At 42.6% G+C, this 19,257-nt stretch overlaps 1 protein-coding gene and 1 long non-coding RNA gene across 51 annotated transcripts in view; one reads left to right on the forward strand and one right to left on the reverse strand.

Moving 5' to 3' along the window:
- IGFN1 (immunoglobulin like and fibronectin type III domain containing 1) overlaps positions 1-12,196 on the forward strand; it is a 46,406-nt gene extending 34,210 nt beyond the window's left edge. For all 50 annotated transcript variants that reach the window (XM_083617213.1, XM_083617215.1, XM_083617222.1 and 47 more), the window contains 7 exons: positions 505-633; positions 1,433-1,735; positions 3,063-3,151; positions 4,153-4,348; positions 5,453-5,752; positions 7,205-7,531; positions 8,798-12,196. In XM_083617213.1, the coding sequence (XP_083473339.1) occupies positions 505-633; positions 1,433-1,735; positions 3,063-3,151; positions 4,153-4,348; positions 5,453-5,752; positions 7,205-7,531; positions 8,798-8,811 (1,358 nt within the window). In that variant the 3' untranslated portion in view covers positions 8,812-12,196. The remainder of the gene's footprint in view (positions 1-504; positions 634-1,432; positions 1,736-3,062; positions 3,152-4,152; positions 4,349-5,452; positions 5,753-7,204; positions 7,532-8,797) is intronic.
- On the reverse strand, positions 584-16,552 carry LOC310764218. Its single transcript, XR_014549078.1, has 3 exons — positions 16,436-16,552; positions 12,895-13,013; positions 584-652 (listed from the first exon to the last, which is right to left on the reverse strand). It is a non-coding gene; the product is annotated as an uncharacterized lncRNA (long non-coding RNA).
- Between the last annotated feature and the right edge of the window lie 2,705 nt (positions 16,553-19,257).

Here is a 19,257-nt window from a genome sequence, read left to right on the forward strand (position 1 = left end):
TCCCACCCTCTCAACACGCAGTTAAACCCCCCCCCATAGATGACTGTTGTTGGCAGCTTCATTGTCCCCTAAGTGCAGGACAGCTCAGTCAGTACATAATGCGACTTTATTTCAGGATTGTGGGTTCCAGCCCCACATAGGGGAAAAGATCCCTAGGCGGTTGGACTAGATGACCCTCGTAGTTCCTTCCAATTCTATGACCTCTCTTCTTTATCTTAAGTGGGACTTAGAGCAGACAGCCCTTTAAACAGAAGTCCTCTTTCTAATAGAGGACTACATTCTGTAAAAAATAAAAAAAGAGTGCATGACAACGCTCATTGGGATATAGTCAACTTTGTTTTTCTCACACGCTGAAATTAATGGCTTGAAGTTAGTCATGGCCATTAATTTCAGTGGGACCACTTTGAGTAGGTATAACATTCAGTTTCATTTTTCTCCTGTAACTGTTGACTACAAAACTCAAAGCAGGATAATTATTTCTCATTATGTTATTAAATCCCGCAGACAGGAAGTACACAGTGACTGACCTGAAGGAGGGTCTGCTGTATGAATTCCGTGTGGCTGCCATTAATGCTGCAGGGGCGGGTGACGTTAGTGCGCCGTCGGAAGCTGCTTTTGCTCGGGATCCCATGAGTAAGTGATTCAGTCTATCCTACTGGGCCTGGCACAGGAAAACCAGAGGCGGGGAGGGTGGGGAGAGAGAGAAGTTGCACAAAATGTTTCAGTGTGTTCATCCACTCAACAAATCATTTGCCGAGTGCCATCATTCATGTTTAAATTGGGATATGGGTTTCAATTACCCCTCTCAGTAATGGAAAATGTGCCCCTTTGCTTGAGAAAAGCCCAAATGACAGCAGTAATCACTAGCTCCACAATCGCTAGGAAATGGCCATGAGTAAATGCATGGAGAGTGGACACAGCAGGCCAAATAATGACATTTCTACTTGTTATCTTATAAAAACTGTATGGGTTCCAATCAGGCATGGCCAGCAGGGTGAGGTAGTCGCCTGGCAGTGATGTCACTGTTGCTCCCTATGATGGGGCCAGGACAGCAACAATGCAGGTAAGATCTAGCATTTCTGCTGGTGCACCTGTTTCAATCTTGCCACCACCCTGCCCCTTCTCTGTACTCTCAAGCAGTACCGCTGCAGGGAGAACAAGCCACTCTTGATGCCGGTATATAAATATATATTTGATACACAAATTCTACTGTCTGTTACAGAGTGCATGGTATAGAATTTCCAGTGAACTGGGTACAGGGTAGGGAATGATTGCCAGAGTTACCAGAAAGAGGGCTGGGGTTTGTCATGACATTATGCTTCTGCACTAACACATTACAAAAAGTAAGGGAGCAAAGATAAACCAAGGGAGGCAGAACTGAACAACAAGGACAAAATAAACTGATTGGAATTTTGAATCATCCCCTTTCCAGAACCACCAGGTGCAGTGAGAGATCTTAAAGTGATCAGTACTGACTACTGCAGCATCTCTTTGTCATGGACAAAGCCAGAAGCAGAGGAAGAAAGTCATGCCAAAGGCTACATTATAGAGGTGCGGCACACTGACACTCTGAAGTGGACCCAGTGCAATTCCCTCCCAATCCCAATGACTACATACACAGTTAGAGGGCTAAAAGCCAGGGAGATGTACTTCCTACGAGTGAGAGCAGTCAATGATGGTGGTTTTGGCGAGCCCGTCGAACTGGACACTTGTGTCCAAGCTGTACCTCCCACAGGTGAGTCATAATGTCCAGCTTTTGCTTTGGTAATTGATGGTATACAGAGACTAAAATCTGTGGGACTTCCCCAAGGAGTAGAAGACTAGGGACAGGGAAAAGCAGTAGAGAATGAACCATAGGGAATAGATGGCAGATCTTGCATAGGAAGAGTTGCATAGTGAAATACTAGAGGGATGGCCAGGGAAGCAATAAAAGGCGATGAATGGAATTCAGAAACAAACAAAAATGAAAGGGTGAGGGGAGAGAAAAACATAATTGAATTGTGCTATTCACTATTGTGATTGCTGGTTGTCTTGTGTTTGTAATCTCTCAGGGCGTGTGTATTTGAGGAAATGACCCTAGCAGCAACTTGAGAGGGTATACAGTGGTACCTCAGTTTTCAAATGTCTCGGAAGTCGAACATTTCGCCTTTTGAATGCCAAAACCCTGGAAGTAACTGCTTTGGTTTTTGAACCATTATCGGAAGCCAAATGTGCCACACGGCTTCCGTATTGAGTTTTCTAGATGGAAATGCATGCTTCGGTTTTCAAACGTTTTGGGAGTCGAATGGTCTTCCAGAATGGATTATGTTCGAAAACCGAGGTACCACTGTACTATAAACAGAAACCAAAAGCTGTAATAGGGGTGGGGACATGCTGAGAAACTGCTGAGATTATCAGAATGAACACGAAGCCCAAAGAAAAAAGAAAGCTGAGTACCAGAAGATGTTATTGCATCCAACCTGGTGTGGTGAGGACTGGGGAGTGACAATTCATAGGGACATAGGAAGCTACTTTATACTGTCTCAAACCATGGATCTATCTAGCTCAGTATTGTATCCACTGACTGGCAGTTTGGGACGGGTTTCTCTCCCAGTACTATCTGGAGATGCTGGGGACTGAACCTGGGACCTTCTGCATACAAAGCAGAAGCTCTGCTCCTGAACTACAGCTCTTCCTGCATTTCATGAAAAGAGAAACTGAAGGAGACTACCTGAGAAAGCTTGGATTGAGCTTCATGCCTAAGGAGTCCATTGCAGATGGCTGAATCAAACTGTGGCGAAAAGACACAACCCTCCAATAATTGGCAGGCGCAAAAGTGCCATCTATTTAGTTGCAGTTCTTCTACAATAAATCATACCTTAAAAGTAACTCAAGAATCAGTTGTTAAATCACTTGTAGAAGCTGATCCTGCTGTCATAGAAACAAAATTCTCAGGTCGAGCAGGGCTTCTCGAAAGTATTTGCAGTGGATGGTGTTACTAGCCATTCAATATTTTTGCAAAGTGCCATATTTCACAATCCAAGATGAAGTCTTTAACTTATGTCTTTCCCCCCCCATTTTAGTTCCTCCCAAACTCTTGGTAAAGGACACCACCAAAAGCTTCATGATTGTAAAAGCAGGAGATGCCATTCGTGTGCGCATTCCCTTTGAAGTAAGTATAGCCTTTCTGAGAAGTGCAGCATTCACAAAATCCATTCCCATGCCTTTCTTTTTTTTTGTCAAAAACCTAAGAGCACGAGATGCATTCTAGATTTTGCTAAACAAACATGGACCAGTGTGTGTGTGTGACTTTACATTCATCTTTTCATAAATATATAGCTTACAAATTCATTCAAGGGGGTAGTGTTCAAGTTGTAAGAAACAAGAGATACAGTTTAATATTGCATCTTTCTTTTTGATTTTGTGTGCCAGAAATATGTAATATAGCACTGTATAATATATTCTATGTCTATGTGTTGTCCACCGCTTTGAGATTCTTACTACTGGATGGACAGTAGCTTCATTATGAAATGATGAGTTTGTGCAGCCCTCGGTATGGCAAATAAAGTAGTCTCTGGAAATACAGAAGTTGTCCATCGCTGTCCTATGTATACAGTATTTTGTTACTCAGTGCTTCTACGTTTTTCAGCCGGAGTGCAGTTCTGGCACCTTTCATTCCCCCCCCCCCCCAGCGCTTCTTCCCTTTACGTACTTCTGATAAGCCCAAAATGAATATTTCAAGTCAAAACAGAAGCTGAAAAATAGGGATAATGGCTCAGGCTGATTCTCATCTATGTCATGTTTGCATGTGTTTGTTCATAAATCTGTTTCCTCCCATTCTCCCATTGATTTGTTTTTTTTTAATCTACATGAAAATTCACATCTTAAATATATATTTAAAATTGTATATTTGAATGCATTTTCTCACACAATACACATTTCTAGATGTATTTTATTTCAAAATATCCATTTCAAATGGATTTTGATACATTTTTGAGCCAAAAAGTGCATTGCAAAATTCAGTTTAGCACAAAATCTGAAAAACAACTATGTTCTGACCTGCACATTAGTCCAGGAGGTTTGTGTCTGGATAGTTTATACCAGAATTTGCAAAAACTGAATTCTTCCACAGCCCAGTTACAAAAGTTTTACTATCTCTTTTCTGTTCACCAGGCTTCCCCACCTCTTGAAGTGGTTTGGCTAAAGGATGGTCTTACTCTGCCCGCAAAAGCCACAATAGCTACTAGAGAAGGCCTGAGCCAACTCATCATCCCAGGAGCTGACTTTTCTGACAGTGGCCATTATAGCATTACCCTCCAAACTGAGCGTGGAAATAAAGAGACTTTCAGCTTCCTAGTCCAAGTTCTAGGTAAGGACCATGCAAGTCGTTTCCAAATGCGCAATCTGCATTCGAATTCCCTTTTTTGGAAAATTTGTTCAATACCATACTCTCTATAATCCTTCAGCTAGACAGGTATCTATTGTCCATGAGGGGAGATACAGCCCATGGGGGCATTGAAAGGTCACAAGTTAGCATATTTAGCAATGCCAAAAAAGGACCATGGATCACATGTCATAGGAGTCCTTTATGGGCAACTGTCAGCAATGGAATAAGACACCAGCTGTAAGCATCACAGTCTGTCAGCCCCTCCATTTACAGTTTACAAAAATGGCTGTACCAACTGTCAACGGGCATTTCTGTCTGGGAGACAAAGAGGGTGAAAGCTGGCTTCCTTCCACAAGCAAGCTCCAAGCTAGTGTTGCCTGGCTTTTATTCCTTTTAAATGAAATGCTGAGCCCTCCTTAACTCTGCAGCTCAAGGTGGGCAGCATATTAAGACTAACAATAGCATTGTGAAAACTTTGAGGTAATTATATGCCTCACTTTTAACAAGGCTGACCATTAACTAACTAACTAACTAACTAACTAACTAACTAACAACAACAACAAGATGACAGTAGCTGGTTGTAGCCAATAGTTTAGGTCATCTGAAAGTAGTTTGTCAGCTAGACTACATAGGCAAACTGGCCTGGAAAAAACTAGGGTAGATCTGGACAGACTTCAGGCTTGTGGGATCTCCTTTGGGTTTGGTTTTTTTTACTAGAATCCAAACTAGAGCCTGGTGTAAAAGACATGCAATACTTTAAGGAAATAATTTTAAGCTCAGGAATTTGTTTTGAGCACCAGAACTGAATTGACTTTACAGTCCATCAATACAAAAATGATCTCTTGGTTACCCACCTCAGTCCACTTTATTCATTTCAGCAGTATAATTGCAGCAGATATCAAGCCTTAAAATGAGGTTCACAATACACAATTTTCTTCACTTAACTGTATCAGGGACAGCCATCAGCATGAGTGACTAAATTCTATGGACATAATTTCCTCTTTTCAATACTCTTGTACCTTATTATACCGCACCATCTTAAAATTCTGGCTCTGCCTTCTGATTTTATTTATTTTCACTTTGCAGATGTCCCAGAATCTCCTGGTCCTATACAGCTAATTGAGAAGGTCCCTGACACGGTGACTCTGATTTGGGAGCCCTCACCAACAGAGAAGAGAGAGGGCACCCTGAATTATATGGTCATGAGACGCGACTCCTACAAAGGATCTTGGCAACTGGTGTCTGATCTGATTTACACCAACAAGTGCACTGTCTCAAATTTTGTCCCAGGCCGGGAATACTACTTCAGAGTTCAGGCAAAGAATTGCATGGGAATCAGCGAGCCCTCTGAAACAGTGCAACCCTGGATCATTCACAGGGAAAAGGGTAAACAGGCTTTGAAAGCAAACCAGTACTTGTTGGTTCACTCTCTGTGTATTCACTGTATCATATAAATAAATAAAATGATGCTTTGAAGCATTTGAAGCTTTTTCTAGAAAAAGAGGTGCCAGAACTCACCTTGTTCTCTTATAATGGCAATGGCACTCACCTGAGAGGTGCCAGAAATTGGTTCCAGTGAGTTCCCAATGAAAAAAAAAGCCCTGCGTTGAAGGCAGAAGCTCTCAGCTTCAATCTCTGACATATTAGGGCTGGTAAAGACTCTTGCCTGAAACTCTAGAACCCATTAGCCAGCATTTTTCACTCCAGATGTTTCAGACTCTCAGTCCCATCAGCCCCATCCAGCATGTCCACTGGCCAGGAATAATGGCAGTTGTAGATCACAATACCTGGAGGGCACCAAGTTGGCTATTCCTGCCCTAGAGAGCTACTGCATGGCAATGGAGACAATATGGAACTAGATGGACAATGACCTGTCTCAGTATACACTAAAGCCAAATGGAAAGGTGCAGACCTGAACTGTCGGCATGGTCAAATAATGGCATCTCCATGTGTCTGAGGTCATTTGGGAGGGTTTCTGGTCATTGTGTTCTGCATACCATGCAGAAAGTTTCAACAAACTTGTTGACTTTTTATTGGTAGAACCTCAGAACTTTGCCAAAGAAACTACCGTATTTTTCGCCCCATAGGACGCACCTAGTATTTTTTTTGGGGGGGGGAATAAAGAAAAAAAATTATTTCCCCCCCAGGCGCGGGGCTGGCGCGGGGGAAGCCCGAGCTTCCCCCGACCCCAACCCCCAGAACAGGCTGCTGCCTGCAAGCCTTGTGAGCCTGGCGCGCAAGGCTTGTGGACATAGCTTGCCTTGTGCTTCTGGCTGCAGGCTGCCGCCCCAAGCCTTGCGCACCTGGCGGGACCTCCTGCAGGGCGCGCGAGGCTTGCGGACATCTGCCCGAAGCATGGGGCGGGCTCCGCAGCTCGCCCCGTGCTTCGGGCTGCAGGCTGCCGCCCCAAGCCTTGCGCGCCCGGCAGGACCTCCTGCCGGGTGCGCGAGGCTTGCGGACATCTGCCCGAAGCACGGGGTGTGCTACGCAGCGCGCCCCGTGCTTCAGGCTGCTGCCCGCAAGCCTTGTGTGCCCGGCGGGACCTCCCGCCGGACGCATGAGGCTTGTGGATAGCTTCCTGAAGCCTGGAGAGTGAGAGGGGTCGGTGCACACCGACGCCTCTCGCTCTCCAGGCTTCAGCGAAAGCCTGCATTCGCCCCATAGGACGCACACACATTTCCCCTTCATTTTTGGAAAAAGTGCGTCCTATAGGGCGAAAAATACGGTACTGCATCCTCACCGTTTTTAGCCAATATTGCCAGTTTCATATGAGACATGAATGTTAAGTATACTGTGTGATGGTCATTCCCTTAACTCAACATTTTGTGCATCTTACAGGTAAATTTGCAGTCAGAAGCCCAAAATACAAGGGGATCAACCAAAGTCAGCCTCCAAGATTCCTTGTCCCATTGAAACCTCATGTGGTAACTCTAGGATTTGACTGTCACATGAGTTGTGCTGTGACTGGATATCCAGTCCCTCAAGTAATGTGGTATAAAGATGGCAAGAATATCTCTCAGGATCCTACCTTCTTCAGCAAAAATGACTTTGGGGTCTGCTCTCTTGTGATCCTAGGAGTCACAGCATCAGATGGAGGCCAGTACAAGGTGGTGGCCATCAATGAACTAGGCCAAGCAGTCAGCAAAGCTGAAGTCACCATAAAAGGTAAAGACTAAAGAGTGGGTGGGGTGTGGCATTCTTAGCCCATATCCCAGTCACTCGGTATACCTCCATGAAGCAAATAAGCATTTAATGTCTGGCCTTAGGGCATTTTGCCACCTTATATATTGGTACTGTATATTATTGGTCCAAACTAGAGCCCTTCCCTGATTTCAGCTATTAATTCTATGGTGGCAATACTTTTTAAGGTGTGGACAGGGTGTTTAAAAGCACCCTGGCAAATCCTGACCCAACAACAGGAAACTATCCAGCTTCAGCAATTAGTTTTGTTCAATTGCTGTTCTGTCTCTGCTTGGTTGATTGCCTCACAGTGAAACTTCCCATGAGACAAAAGGTCCTTTGATGAGAGCCTGTGACCTTCCCTCATCATGAGTCTTTCTGAGAATTGTGCCACAGTCCTGCAGAAATTAGATTTCACCCAATAATAGCAGAAGACGTGGAGGGGATGACAGCTGAGACTAGAACATAAGTAGGAAATTGGAAGATTTTTCAAACCAAGACATGAAGGTCACAATGGGCACCATTCCAATGAAGCCATTGTGTGAGCAGAACAACCTCCACCTAGGCAACAGCACTTCCCCTCCCTCTCCTCCCCCATGAAGGGGGGAGCAATCAGCAATAAGCACATGTGTAGCAATGCTGTAATATTCAATAAAAGGGACTCCCCGAGACTTGCTCGAAAGGATGCCTCCCGGATGACACTTGCTACTCGTCTGTCGTTATTCCAACCCAACACCCCCATATGCCCCAATTACCCCGTAAATCTGCTCAGGGGCTACCCCAACTCTCCAAAGCATTTAAGGTGAGGTTGCATTCAGGAAAGGAAAGTGACTTCATTGGATTCAATGCAATGTTTTCTTTCTTCATTCTGTGCCTTCATAGTTCCTTTTGACTTCCCCCAATAATGCAGACTGTTCTTTTGGTTGCTTACAGCTGCAAAATACAAGATAAAGCTCCTGCACCTGCAAGTCAATAATACATGGAATAGTCTTCGTATACTTGTGCCCCTCCCCAACCCCATACATACCAAACATATTTGCTTGTGTATGTGTCCTAATTCCTAGGATGATCAGTGTACATGTCTTATGTTAAGGCAATTTATAGGCTACATCCTATTTTTTAAAAAATAAATCAGTGGACTTTAACTAATCTATGCATTTCCTTTCTGTGCACTTTCCACTTTTAATCATATAAAATCTAGAAATGTCAAGTGATATGTCTCTTTCTCTCTCCTCTTTTTTCCTGTGGAAGAACCTGCTTTTTAGAATGGTCTGCATGGAACCAGCTTTGCACAGTCTGTGGTGTGACAACGTTTTCCTGTAAGACAGACACCGTTACTCAAAAATACGTATTTACTGTTCTGTTAAGCAGCCTGAAGATTCTATCTGGTGAGGCAAGTGAGGTCAAAACAGCAACTGTTCTTTTCTTTACAGTTTTCCATAACAGGAAAGCCCTTTGAAAACATGTATGCAATTCTGTCCAATGGTCCTTCAAAGAGCAGAATCCCAGTATACTTATCTGAGACTTTAATGGAAATATGATAACTTTAATGGAAGTAAAGTTGTTGTGAGCCACCACAGTCATCATCCTCACAACGAATTTATTGGTCTTTAAGGTACCACAGGACTTTCTGTTTTGTTTCTGCTGCATCTGGCTAACATGGCTACCCCTCTGAAAGTCATGACAAGGAAAGATAGTCCTGAAGTAATAATGGATTTTATATTCATATCCACTGGGCTGTAGCTGAGATTGTTTATTTGTAGGATAAGGATATTGTGAGAGAAAATACTTGGAACCAGCTCCATGGCAAATGAATTTCAAATAGCTTGGCTGTGCCCACAGTGGCTGTATTAGAACATGAGCTTTATGAATGTATTGGGAGTAAAAGAGTTTATAAATAGTTGGGATCCTTCTGTCAAGAACACCAAATTTTATGTATGAGATGTCTTACTAATTTCAAGCATCATTTGGGTTTTAACCAACTCTAATTTTAGAAAGCTTAACAAAGAATTGAAGTGGGACAATGCCACCTGTTCAGTATTCACAGGATTGAAGATGGATGCTTGAACAAGATTAGTTTAACCTTGAAACAGAAAAGTTTGTTTTAAGATAAGGTTTTTTCCTGGGCCTACAGCAATTGCCTCATCAACAAGAATCAAAGCAAGACTATACTTTTGTGTTTGCTCAACCCTGAGTTTCAGCCTCATACTTTTTCAAAATGTCTCAATGAAATGAGGCCCTCTGCCAAAGATATCTGCCCTCTGTGTTTTTCACTTACGCTATGAAAAATAGCTTGCTATTATTATTTTTTAAAAAGTATTCAGTTAACAGTTTCCTAATCAAGAACAGCAAAAGATGTTTAGTAAGGCAATATAAGGAAAGTCCAGAAAATGTCAAATGCAAAAATTAGTCAAATGCAAGTTCAGTAGCAGATGGACTCTTTAGCAAAAATATTGTAGTGACAGATTTAACTGACATGTCACAAGACATCTCTAGGGAATAATATCCAAATCTTGGTCTGCACTCAGAATTAACCAAGGACATATCCGTTGCTGAATTTCTACCAGTCTCCAAGACAGAATTTCCATTATTTTAGTGGATTTTCTATGAGATGTCAGAATCCACCAAAGTCTAGTGAAAGCACACTGAATGATTGATGTTCGAAAAGCAGATACGAGGTGATGAATATACACAGGTATCACATTGGATCCTTAATGCTAATTGTATTGCTAAGTGATAATATTGGATCACCTGGGTGGGGGCAGAGAGAAGGCAGGGGGGCTATTGTGGCCTTAGACTATTGCTGTCTTGTGTGCAAGGTTTTCATTTGTTTCAGCATTTTCCCTACCAAGGAACTGCACTTTATGGGCCAAAGACAAGTGAAAACTTAATATTGAACCTGAATAAGCACAACCTAAATAAATGACCAGCATCTTCAGGAACCTTTGAAGCTGATTCAAACTGCTGGATCATCTTTTCTAGCCCTGTATTGAGTACTTGGATTGGCAGCAGCCCTCATGGAGGGAGGGATCTTTCCCAACACAACTACCTAAAACCCTTTAACTGGAGATCTCAAGGAGTGGACTTGGGACCCTATAAACCACTGAGCTATGGTTCTTCTTAATAATAGTTACCATATTGATGCAAATATAAGCTGCACACATATTTCATACAAGCCACGTTTTTTGGGGGGGGAGGAGCAGTGTGGGCTATATATGGGTCATTATGGTATTGCACAAAGCCTGAGTGTCTCAGTGCTGCTTCTCTGCCCATTATGCCCATTCAGGGTATTAGTACATTAGTTTATCAACTCATCGTTGTTGTATCTCAGCACTTCAGTTTCACTAACAGAACAAAAACATGCAGACTCCCAAGTGTTTTTTTAGAAAAGGTAGGACTGATTATAAATCTTCCTGCTTCAAAACGTAACCCAGGCTGTGTTATTATTTTGATTCCAAGGGTCTCAAGGTGTCACATCAGTACAACAAAAGTATGCAAAATACATGCAGTAAATTCAAACTGACCAAAAGGCAGTCATGTATCTGAAAAGTTAAAACATCCAACCTTCGGCATCCCTAGCAGAGATGTAACCAGGAAGGAAAAGAATCCAAATTTCCCCACTAGGGGGACTCGTTCTAAGTGCAGTAATACTGGCTATATGCAGCAGCCAGAAACGGGCATTTCTGATGTTAGTTGTTTTCTCTCACTGAAAAAATGAGTAAGGCATGACTGTGGTTTGCTTCTCCTGTTCATTTTTTTTTTTAAGTGGGAAGGGAAAGCCTGTTCCTGGATGCATAAACAGATGAAAAACTTCAGCTAAGGCACCAATTTATTTATTTATTTTTTAAATCAGGTGTGCACTGTAACCAACTTTAGATGGTCATAATAAAGTTTTTGTAAGACTGGAATCAACATGAAATGTCAAAACTGACTTCAATAAACTTGGTGTGGCGAAGAAAAAGTATATGGTTGAGATCATATGTCTCAAGCAAATGTCTTTTCTCGTGGAGGCTTTCTTGTCTTTAAATTATTTTCTTGTCTTTAAATTATTAACCAGTGGATGTGAACGAGAAAAATGCAAGGACGCTGGTGCGGGTGTTAGCAAAAACAGGAAGGGATGAACTCAGGCTACATCTGCACATCTACTACATTAAAGCCTGTGGTTTTTCATGTTTAGTGTTTCCACAACATAACACAGGCACACATGTGTAGAAGTCATTTCCACCCATTTTGTTTAATAAAAATACCACAATTATGCTTCTGGAGCAGCTGCAGGTGTTCTTTTTGTTGTGATAGTATTGGTGAGCATGCTATCAGAAATTAATACCCCTTAACAAGCAAATTTGCATTATATCATGTCTGTCTTGGTGGGTTTGGTGTAGCAGAAGTACATGCAAATTGGTCACATTGCGGACAGCAGTATCCACACAGTTCCACAGGGAGCAGTCATTTTTTGCTAAAAGTGTGATGGCTATGTACTAGAACTACTGTCTTTCTCAGAGATGAAAAATTAAAATTCCTTAGCCGTTGATTATACGCTGGCTAACTTGTTGCCTGTTGTTTGCATGTCAGTTCATTTAATTAAATGACAATTTACCCATTTTAACTTGACCAGCAATGAGCCACAGCAATAAAAATCAACCAAATGTGTTTGTGCTTATTACTTACCCTGCTCTGACAGAACTTGGTCCTTCTCATCTTTCAAGGAGGAAAGGGAAAGCTCCCTTTTTATCACTCATCCAGACTGGCCAGTGCAGTAGCGGTAAATTCTAAAGTACTGGAGCTGCTCCCATAGCCAAAAGGGGAGTCCAAAAATGCAGACAGCTTTGTGGATTCCACAGAGAGAGTGGAGGGGGAGTATATAGCATAATACCCAATTTAAAAGGTTCAGTAAATCTATAACCCTGTGCAAAGTTTCCCGAGAGAGTAAGCTCCGTTAAACTCAGTGGTGCTTACTTCCGACTGCATAGGCTCAATTTGCAAAATACACTGAATATATCCAGCCAATTAAACTGCAACTTTTAACATTTAGTTAGAAAGGCAAATAGTCTTGCAAAAATAGCCTTGCTGGAGTGAAGTAGGAACCCTGACTAAGAAATGCATGTATTTTATGCATTCCCCCTTATGCATGCAGTTGGGTTTCACCACAGATTCCCAATAACTGAGCCTTTAGGAGGCAAAGACAGGTTTGCCACCATGGAATATGCAAAATGGCCCTTTACAACAGCTTCAGTCTATATAAGCTGGATCAAATGTAACATTTGCTATGTTGTACAAAATTGTCAGTAAATGATCTTAATATTCCCATTTGCAAATCTGTAAATTTACGGTTTAAAGAGAGAACCTACCTGCTCCAGATCTATGTCAGGTCATTTCCCTTTATACTGGAGAGCCTCCACACAACCATATGACCATTTCATCTTCTTAAAAGCCATGAAAGGTAGCAGCTGCTCTGGTCTGGGGTTGCCTGCATATTCAAGTTAATATTTCCAAAAGTCTTAATTCAGTATATACTAGTAGATCTCCCGCAAGCGAGTCATGCAGTCAGCTCGCTTTCTGTTCTATTTTTACTCTCTCATTTGTATAACATGAAACCAGTGTACTAATTTCTCATCTCTGTGATGTTGAAGGGCACGTGAGGACCGAGAGGAAATGATGTGCTAAACCCAGTGTTTGGACTACAGCAGTTATCCCCAAACTGGTGCCCTCCAGATGGTGTGGACTACTACAGCACCCATCACCCTTGATCATAAGCCATGCTGCCCCATGCAGGTGGGAACCATAGTACAAAACACCTAGAAGGCACCAGGTTGTGAAAGGCTGGACTTGGGGTTAGTGCTTTTATTTGAGAAAAGAGAGGTTCAAGAAATCTAGAGATAGAACTAGGCAGTTGCTAGCTGGTTATCCAGCACAGCCACCTTGGACTGCTTAATTTCCTCATTCTTCCTAATTAATTCTCCACCCAAGATGCATCTATGAGTCCTCTTGTTTCTCCCATCCATGCAACACTGCAAGACAAAAGCCTGCTTCAGGAGCAACTCCCTTCTGACACCACTTTCCTTCCCATCTTTGATCTCATCAGCCAAAACGCTCTGCTTGATGGATACAGAACACTGCCTTTTCATCTGGCCATTCCCAAGCACTTTGCAAACAGCTAATTAAAGTTCTAATGCCAATCCTATAAAATCGGCAAGAGGTTGTGTCACAAGGCAGCCACGTGAGTTCTGTTTCACCCTGAATCAGGACATGCTCAGCCAGGCAAGAGGAAGCCAGCCACAAGGAGAGAAGCAGCAGAACTCTTCCCTACAAACACTTTGGTTTGGGCAGAGGGGAAAACAATCGTTGCAGCAGTTCTCGGAACAATTCTCGAGCTCAGCTTCCACCCTAAACGGTTGGGTCTCTGAGGCTAGTTACAGAAAGCAGATGAACACATTCTGGGAATTTCCCCAGTTCCTTTTGAAAAGGAGCACATCCCGAAAGCGAGACCAATATGTTATTCCTATGGGAGAGGGGAAAATATTGCTCTTGGCATTCATGCCAACATTCCAGCTCAGAAGCTGGGTGTTGGCTCTCATTATTGCAAACCCAGCCTTGTTTCTCTGCCCTCCCCACACCTTTCAGCCTGTCACTACCTTGACTTGGGAGACTAGTGTGGAGAACAGCCTGGGAATAAAGCACCTTCTTCTTCATAATCTTCTTCAAAAAAATAAAATTTAAAAATACTATATAACTTCTCCATTTTTTATCTGCCACATTCAAATATTCTTCATGCTCCCAGACAGAACACTCCCCTTTCAATCTACCAGGAGTAGATTGGAAACCTCTCCCAGTTCTGACCTTTTGCTTACAACATCTTGGATTGTTGAAAGGAGCCGGTAGCCTTCTGCTCACATACAGACCTGCCATGGGGCTGGGGTCAAAACTCTTCCTCTAGAAGTGTGCCCAGTCCCAGGTGGCCATGCCTGATTGGAGGATCCAGCTCCCCTGTTTCCACCAATGTGAGACTCAAGATGCTGCTTTAGAATACTAAGGACCAAAGCTATACATAAAGGGTCCACCCTGCCTGCTTGTTTATTGTTCAAATATTTTCAACAGTAAGTGATTTTATATGCCATAACAATATATGGTGTGATATATTATCAAGTTAGCATAATGTTAAAGTCTGATAGTCTTCCTGCAAGATACGAGTGGTGATTATATAAAAGCATGGGGTGGGGCATCTCATGCATTCCTTGCTGCAATGGGAGTTGCCTCGTTTTGTTGCTTCCTACTGGGAACATTTGCAGATGCCGCTCTAAACCAAGGAGCCTAGGCTGGTAAAATGTCTTCCTGGCATGTGCTTAAAATATTTGCTGACATCAGAAAACACTCTTCCAAACCTCTGGCTTTGACTTAGGCCTTGTTACAGAGAAATGTGTGCCGTGCTTAATCGCAGGTTATCTCAAAGCTCCCCCAAAGTGATTCTTCTCTTGGTGCTCTTGGTCATTAGTTCCCGAGAAAGGGTTCTGAATTGCAAATAAGGTGATACATTCCAGACATGGTATAATATCTTGCAGCACCAGCTTAAAAAGAAACATCACTGTGAGTAACAGTAACTGTCAGTACAAGGATTGCTACCTAAATCAAGAGCAAAAGCCAGTCCAGCTCCTAGTCCTTTCTTTAGCCCCATATGTGTGGCTCTTGGTTTCCTACTTTAAAATGACACATTTTTTGGGGGGGGGGGGAGCCTAACTTGCCCAACTGCAAGTCATTTCACAGTTCCAGTTTGGAATAAGCATTGCGTATGCAATTTAGGCAAAATGATTGTGCTGTCCCCTACTTGGGTAGGTCATGTAAACAACCATCACAACCACCAGAACACTGATATTGCTCTGCGTAATAATTAATATTGGTTTGTTGTCTTCCACAAGCTAGGAGAAAGGGGTATACATTTTTGAATTTACAGATTTTTTAAGGAATTAAATACATCCTACAACTGAGTCCTCAAAGTTGTGCAGGTTTTGGACAATAAAGATAGGGCCCTAATGTTGTCAGCTCCAAGGTATCACCTGTCTTGCACAGTGGTATGAAGTCAGTGTGCCACAAAAGTGTGAGCTGGTGTGGAACCAACTTGAACCAAAGCAGCATGGCCTCATCTGGACTGTGCATTTAAAGCAGTATCATACTGCTTTAAATAGCCATGATTTCCACCATACAAATCCTGGAAACCATAGTTTATTAATGGGGTTGAGAGTTGTTAGGAAGCCCCCTGTTCCCCTTACAGAGCCACAATTCCCAGAGTTCCCTGGGAAGAGGGATTGGCTGTTAACCACTCTGACAACTGAAGCTCTGTGAGGGTGATAGGGGTCTCCTAACAACTCTTAGTGCCCTTCACAAACTATAGACTGTTAAAAGTGGTGTGATACTGCCTTAAATGTATGGTGCAGATGGGGCCCATATTGGCCTTCTACCAAAATCCTATTTCCTTGCTCTCTCTGCTCCTACCAAGCTCATGACAAATTGGGTGGATGTTACAGCCACTCCTAAGTCTGACGAAAGTTTTCCTCTCGTGTTGCTTAGTGTGGCATTGAGTGGCTTTCGCTGTCATTGACTGCCTGCACGGCAAAGAGAACAAAGCCATTGGCAAAGCCTAATTTACAGGCAGCTGAGCTCAGAACATGGACGGGGCAGAATATAACATGCCAGCGCAGATGTGGCAATTCCCGAGGAGCTGCTTTCACATGACTTGTCTAATACTACCTGAAAGCCACAGAGATTTCCCAGGAGGACTGTATTGCTCAATTGCAGCGAGCAGAGGACAAGCTGCCTTTAATTTGAGAACAGAATGCTGTGGGCAAGGAAGTGAGGAGATTCCCCATAAATGTAACATAAAACAATCAAATAACAGACCTGAACGCCTTGGTTCCAGTGGAATAAAGGAAGTGACTGAGCAAGGCCTTAGATTCCCTGGGGAATGTATCAAGTAGTCTCACTGCAAGAATTCCAGCGTGGGGTATCTTTCATGGCAATGACTGCCTCTCACATTGTTGCAAGATTATGCAAGGCACAAGCAGACATGCAGGTACTTGCTTCGCAGCAAGCAGAGAAACTGGGTTATAACCAAACGAGAAAACAGTAACATAGGGTTGTAGTCTACTAACTTTTACTTAGAGTAGACACATTGAAATGATTAACTTAGGTCCATTCATTTCAATGGGTCTCCTCTGAATAAAGCTTAGCTCAATACAATTCATAATATTGCAGTTCATAGCTATTATCAAGGGGGAAATGTGGCTTTAGAATGTCAATACTATAACTTTCAGGCACCCCTAGATGTGGATCAAACACTTCCAGAATCAATGACAAGAGATTATTATGAATGTCATTAGTTAAATAAGCCTCTCAGCTAGAATATTTTATTATAAACATTTAAGAGGAGGGTTTTGAGTTCCCAAACATCACCTGGAAAAATTCACAAATCACTCAGATTTCTAATTACTTTAAAAATAAGGGTGATAGCTTACTGACAATATTATACAAGGAGTTATTGAAAGTCTCATGTAAGTTTACAGGGAAATGTTTTTTTGTTGATCAACTTCTGGAATAATATCCTGATACTATGAACCATGTTGTTTTCTGTGTTGCTGTTGTTGTGTTGTTATTGTTGTTGTTGTGCCTTTACTCATTTATATTTTAAGTATTAATTGTATTAAGTGAATATAGATTATTGTTATTTCTTTTCTGTTCATGTTACATTACCTTTATTCTGTATAGCAGATCTATCGGTCTGTTCATCTATTCATCCATTTCCCCCCAGATTATTCCCAGATTCAGCATATCTGGGTAGCTGAAGAAGTAATTCTGTGTAGTTCCCTCTGTTCCTCAGAAAGAACCTGATGGATCATCCACAGGATAAATTCTCCAGAGAATTCAAAATTTCATCAAAATGAACTGAAACTTGTGCAAAATCCCATTAATTGCAATAGGGGGCATGCATAGGAGATATTTCATGTAAATTGGTCCTTTAGGTCAAAATTATTGTCTTCTAATGTGCCTTCCTTAAATGGACATTCTCTCCCTACATAACACTTGTTTCATGACACAGTACCATATGCCCACCATCTCTTGCTTGGGGACATTGAGCTACCCCATTCACCAAACTGGCAACCACATTCTGCCCTAGCTGCAGTTTCTGGACCATTTTCAAGAGAAGCCTCACGCAGAGCACACTGCAGCCGTCCATATGGGAGGTCACTAGACTACTGAAGCCAGGCAATTCTGACCCAGGAATGGTAGTAGCTGGTGAAGCAGTCTAAACTGAGCATAAGCCATGGAGGCCATTTCTGACTGCAATTTCTGATTTGAATCTAGCAGTACTCCCAGATGTCAGCCTTTTCATTCAGGGATAGTGGAACCCATTCCAGAGAAGGTTATCTGAGAACTGGCCACCCATGGCACCTTCTTTTTATGAGGATTCAGTTTAAATTTATTGGCCACCATCACTGCTTCCAGGCACCAGTCCAACACGTTCATAGCATTCCCTCGTTCATATGCAATGGAGAGATAGAGCTGTTTGTCATCAGCATAGTAATGACATCATGCTCCATGTCCCCAAATTACAGCCCCCAACAGTTTCATATAGATGTTGGATAGCATGGAAGACAGAATATACTCCTAAGGGACCTCATAGCTCAAAAAGCCATCGGACTGAACAGCAGTTTGCAAGTGCTACCCTGCAACTAATAATACAGTGCCAGCTCCGAACCCCAGGATTCTGTGGCCAATTGTGAAAGCCACTAAGAGATTGAGAAGAACCAGCTGAGCTGCATTACCCCTGTCTCCCTCCTGATAAAGGTTATTGGTCAGGGTGACCAAAGCTGTTTCAGTGCCCAAAAATATCCAGAAACCAAACTGGAATGGGGCTGGATGCACCTGCAGCAGCATGGCCACCACCCTCTCAATCACATTATCCATGATGAGATTTATAGAAATTGGATGATAGTTTTCTAAAACCTTTGAGTCCAGGGAGAGCTGCCTCAGGAGGGCTTGTACCACTGCCTATTTCAAGGTGATGGGCATAACTCACTCATTTAGTGAGGTGTTAACCACTCCCTGGACTCATGATGCTTAGAATATCTAAGCCAGGCTTCCTCAACCTCGGCCCTCCAGATGTTTTGAGACTACAATTCCCATCATCCCCGACCACTGGTCCTGCTAGTTGGGATCATGGGAGTTGTAGGCCAAAAACATCTGGAGGGCCAAGGTTGAGGAAGCCTGATCTAAGCCTTAGACAGTTGCTGAAGCTGCTAGTGCCATGGAAACTCAGTTCTTGTGCATTCTATCTCTTACTGATCCATAATTAGAATGGAAGTTACAGTTTCCATCATGTGCTAAATGTTCGTGCTGAATGGACACCCTAAGGGCAAATGTGCTGTGACAGATGTGGAGCAAAAACAAAGAGCTTTACAAATACTTGTTTATCTTTCAAGACACTTTAAATGCTGGCTGACAACGGGAAGAATGAAGATGATTAAGGATTGGGGCTATATAATTTGGGGCATGTTTTATGCAAGGGGATGGGGGAATCTTACCATATATAATGCACTGAAGCCAGAATGCTTATGGGTGTGATCCTGGTAAAGCACTCTGAGGTGCATGAAAGCTGCCCAGCGTGGCTGGGGCAACCCAGCCAGATGGGTGGCATATAGACAATAAAATTGTTGTTGTTGTTG

Source organism: Podarcis filfolensis (genome assembly GCF_964270895.1).
Source record: "Podarcis filfolensis genome assembly, chromosome: 6".
NCBI classification, from domain to species: domain Eukaryota; kingdom Metazoa; phylum Chordata; class Lepidosauria; order Squamata; family Lacertidae; genus Podarcis; species Podarcis filfolensis.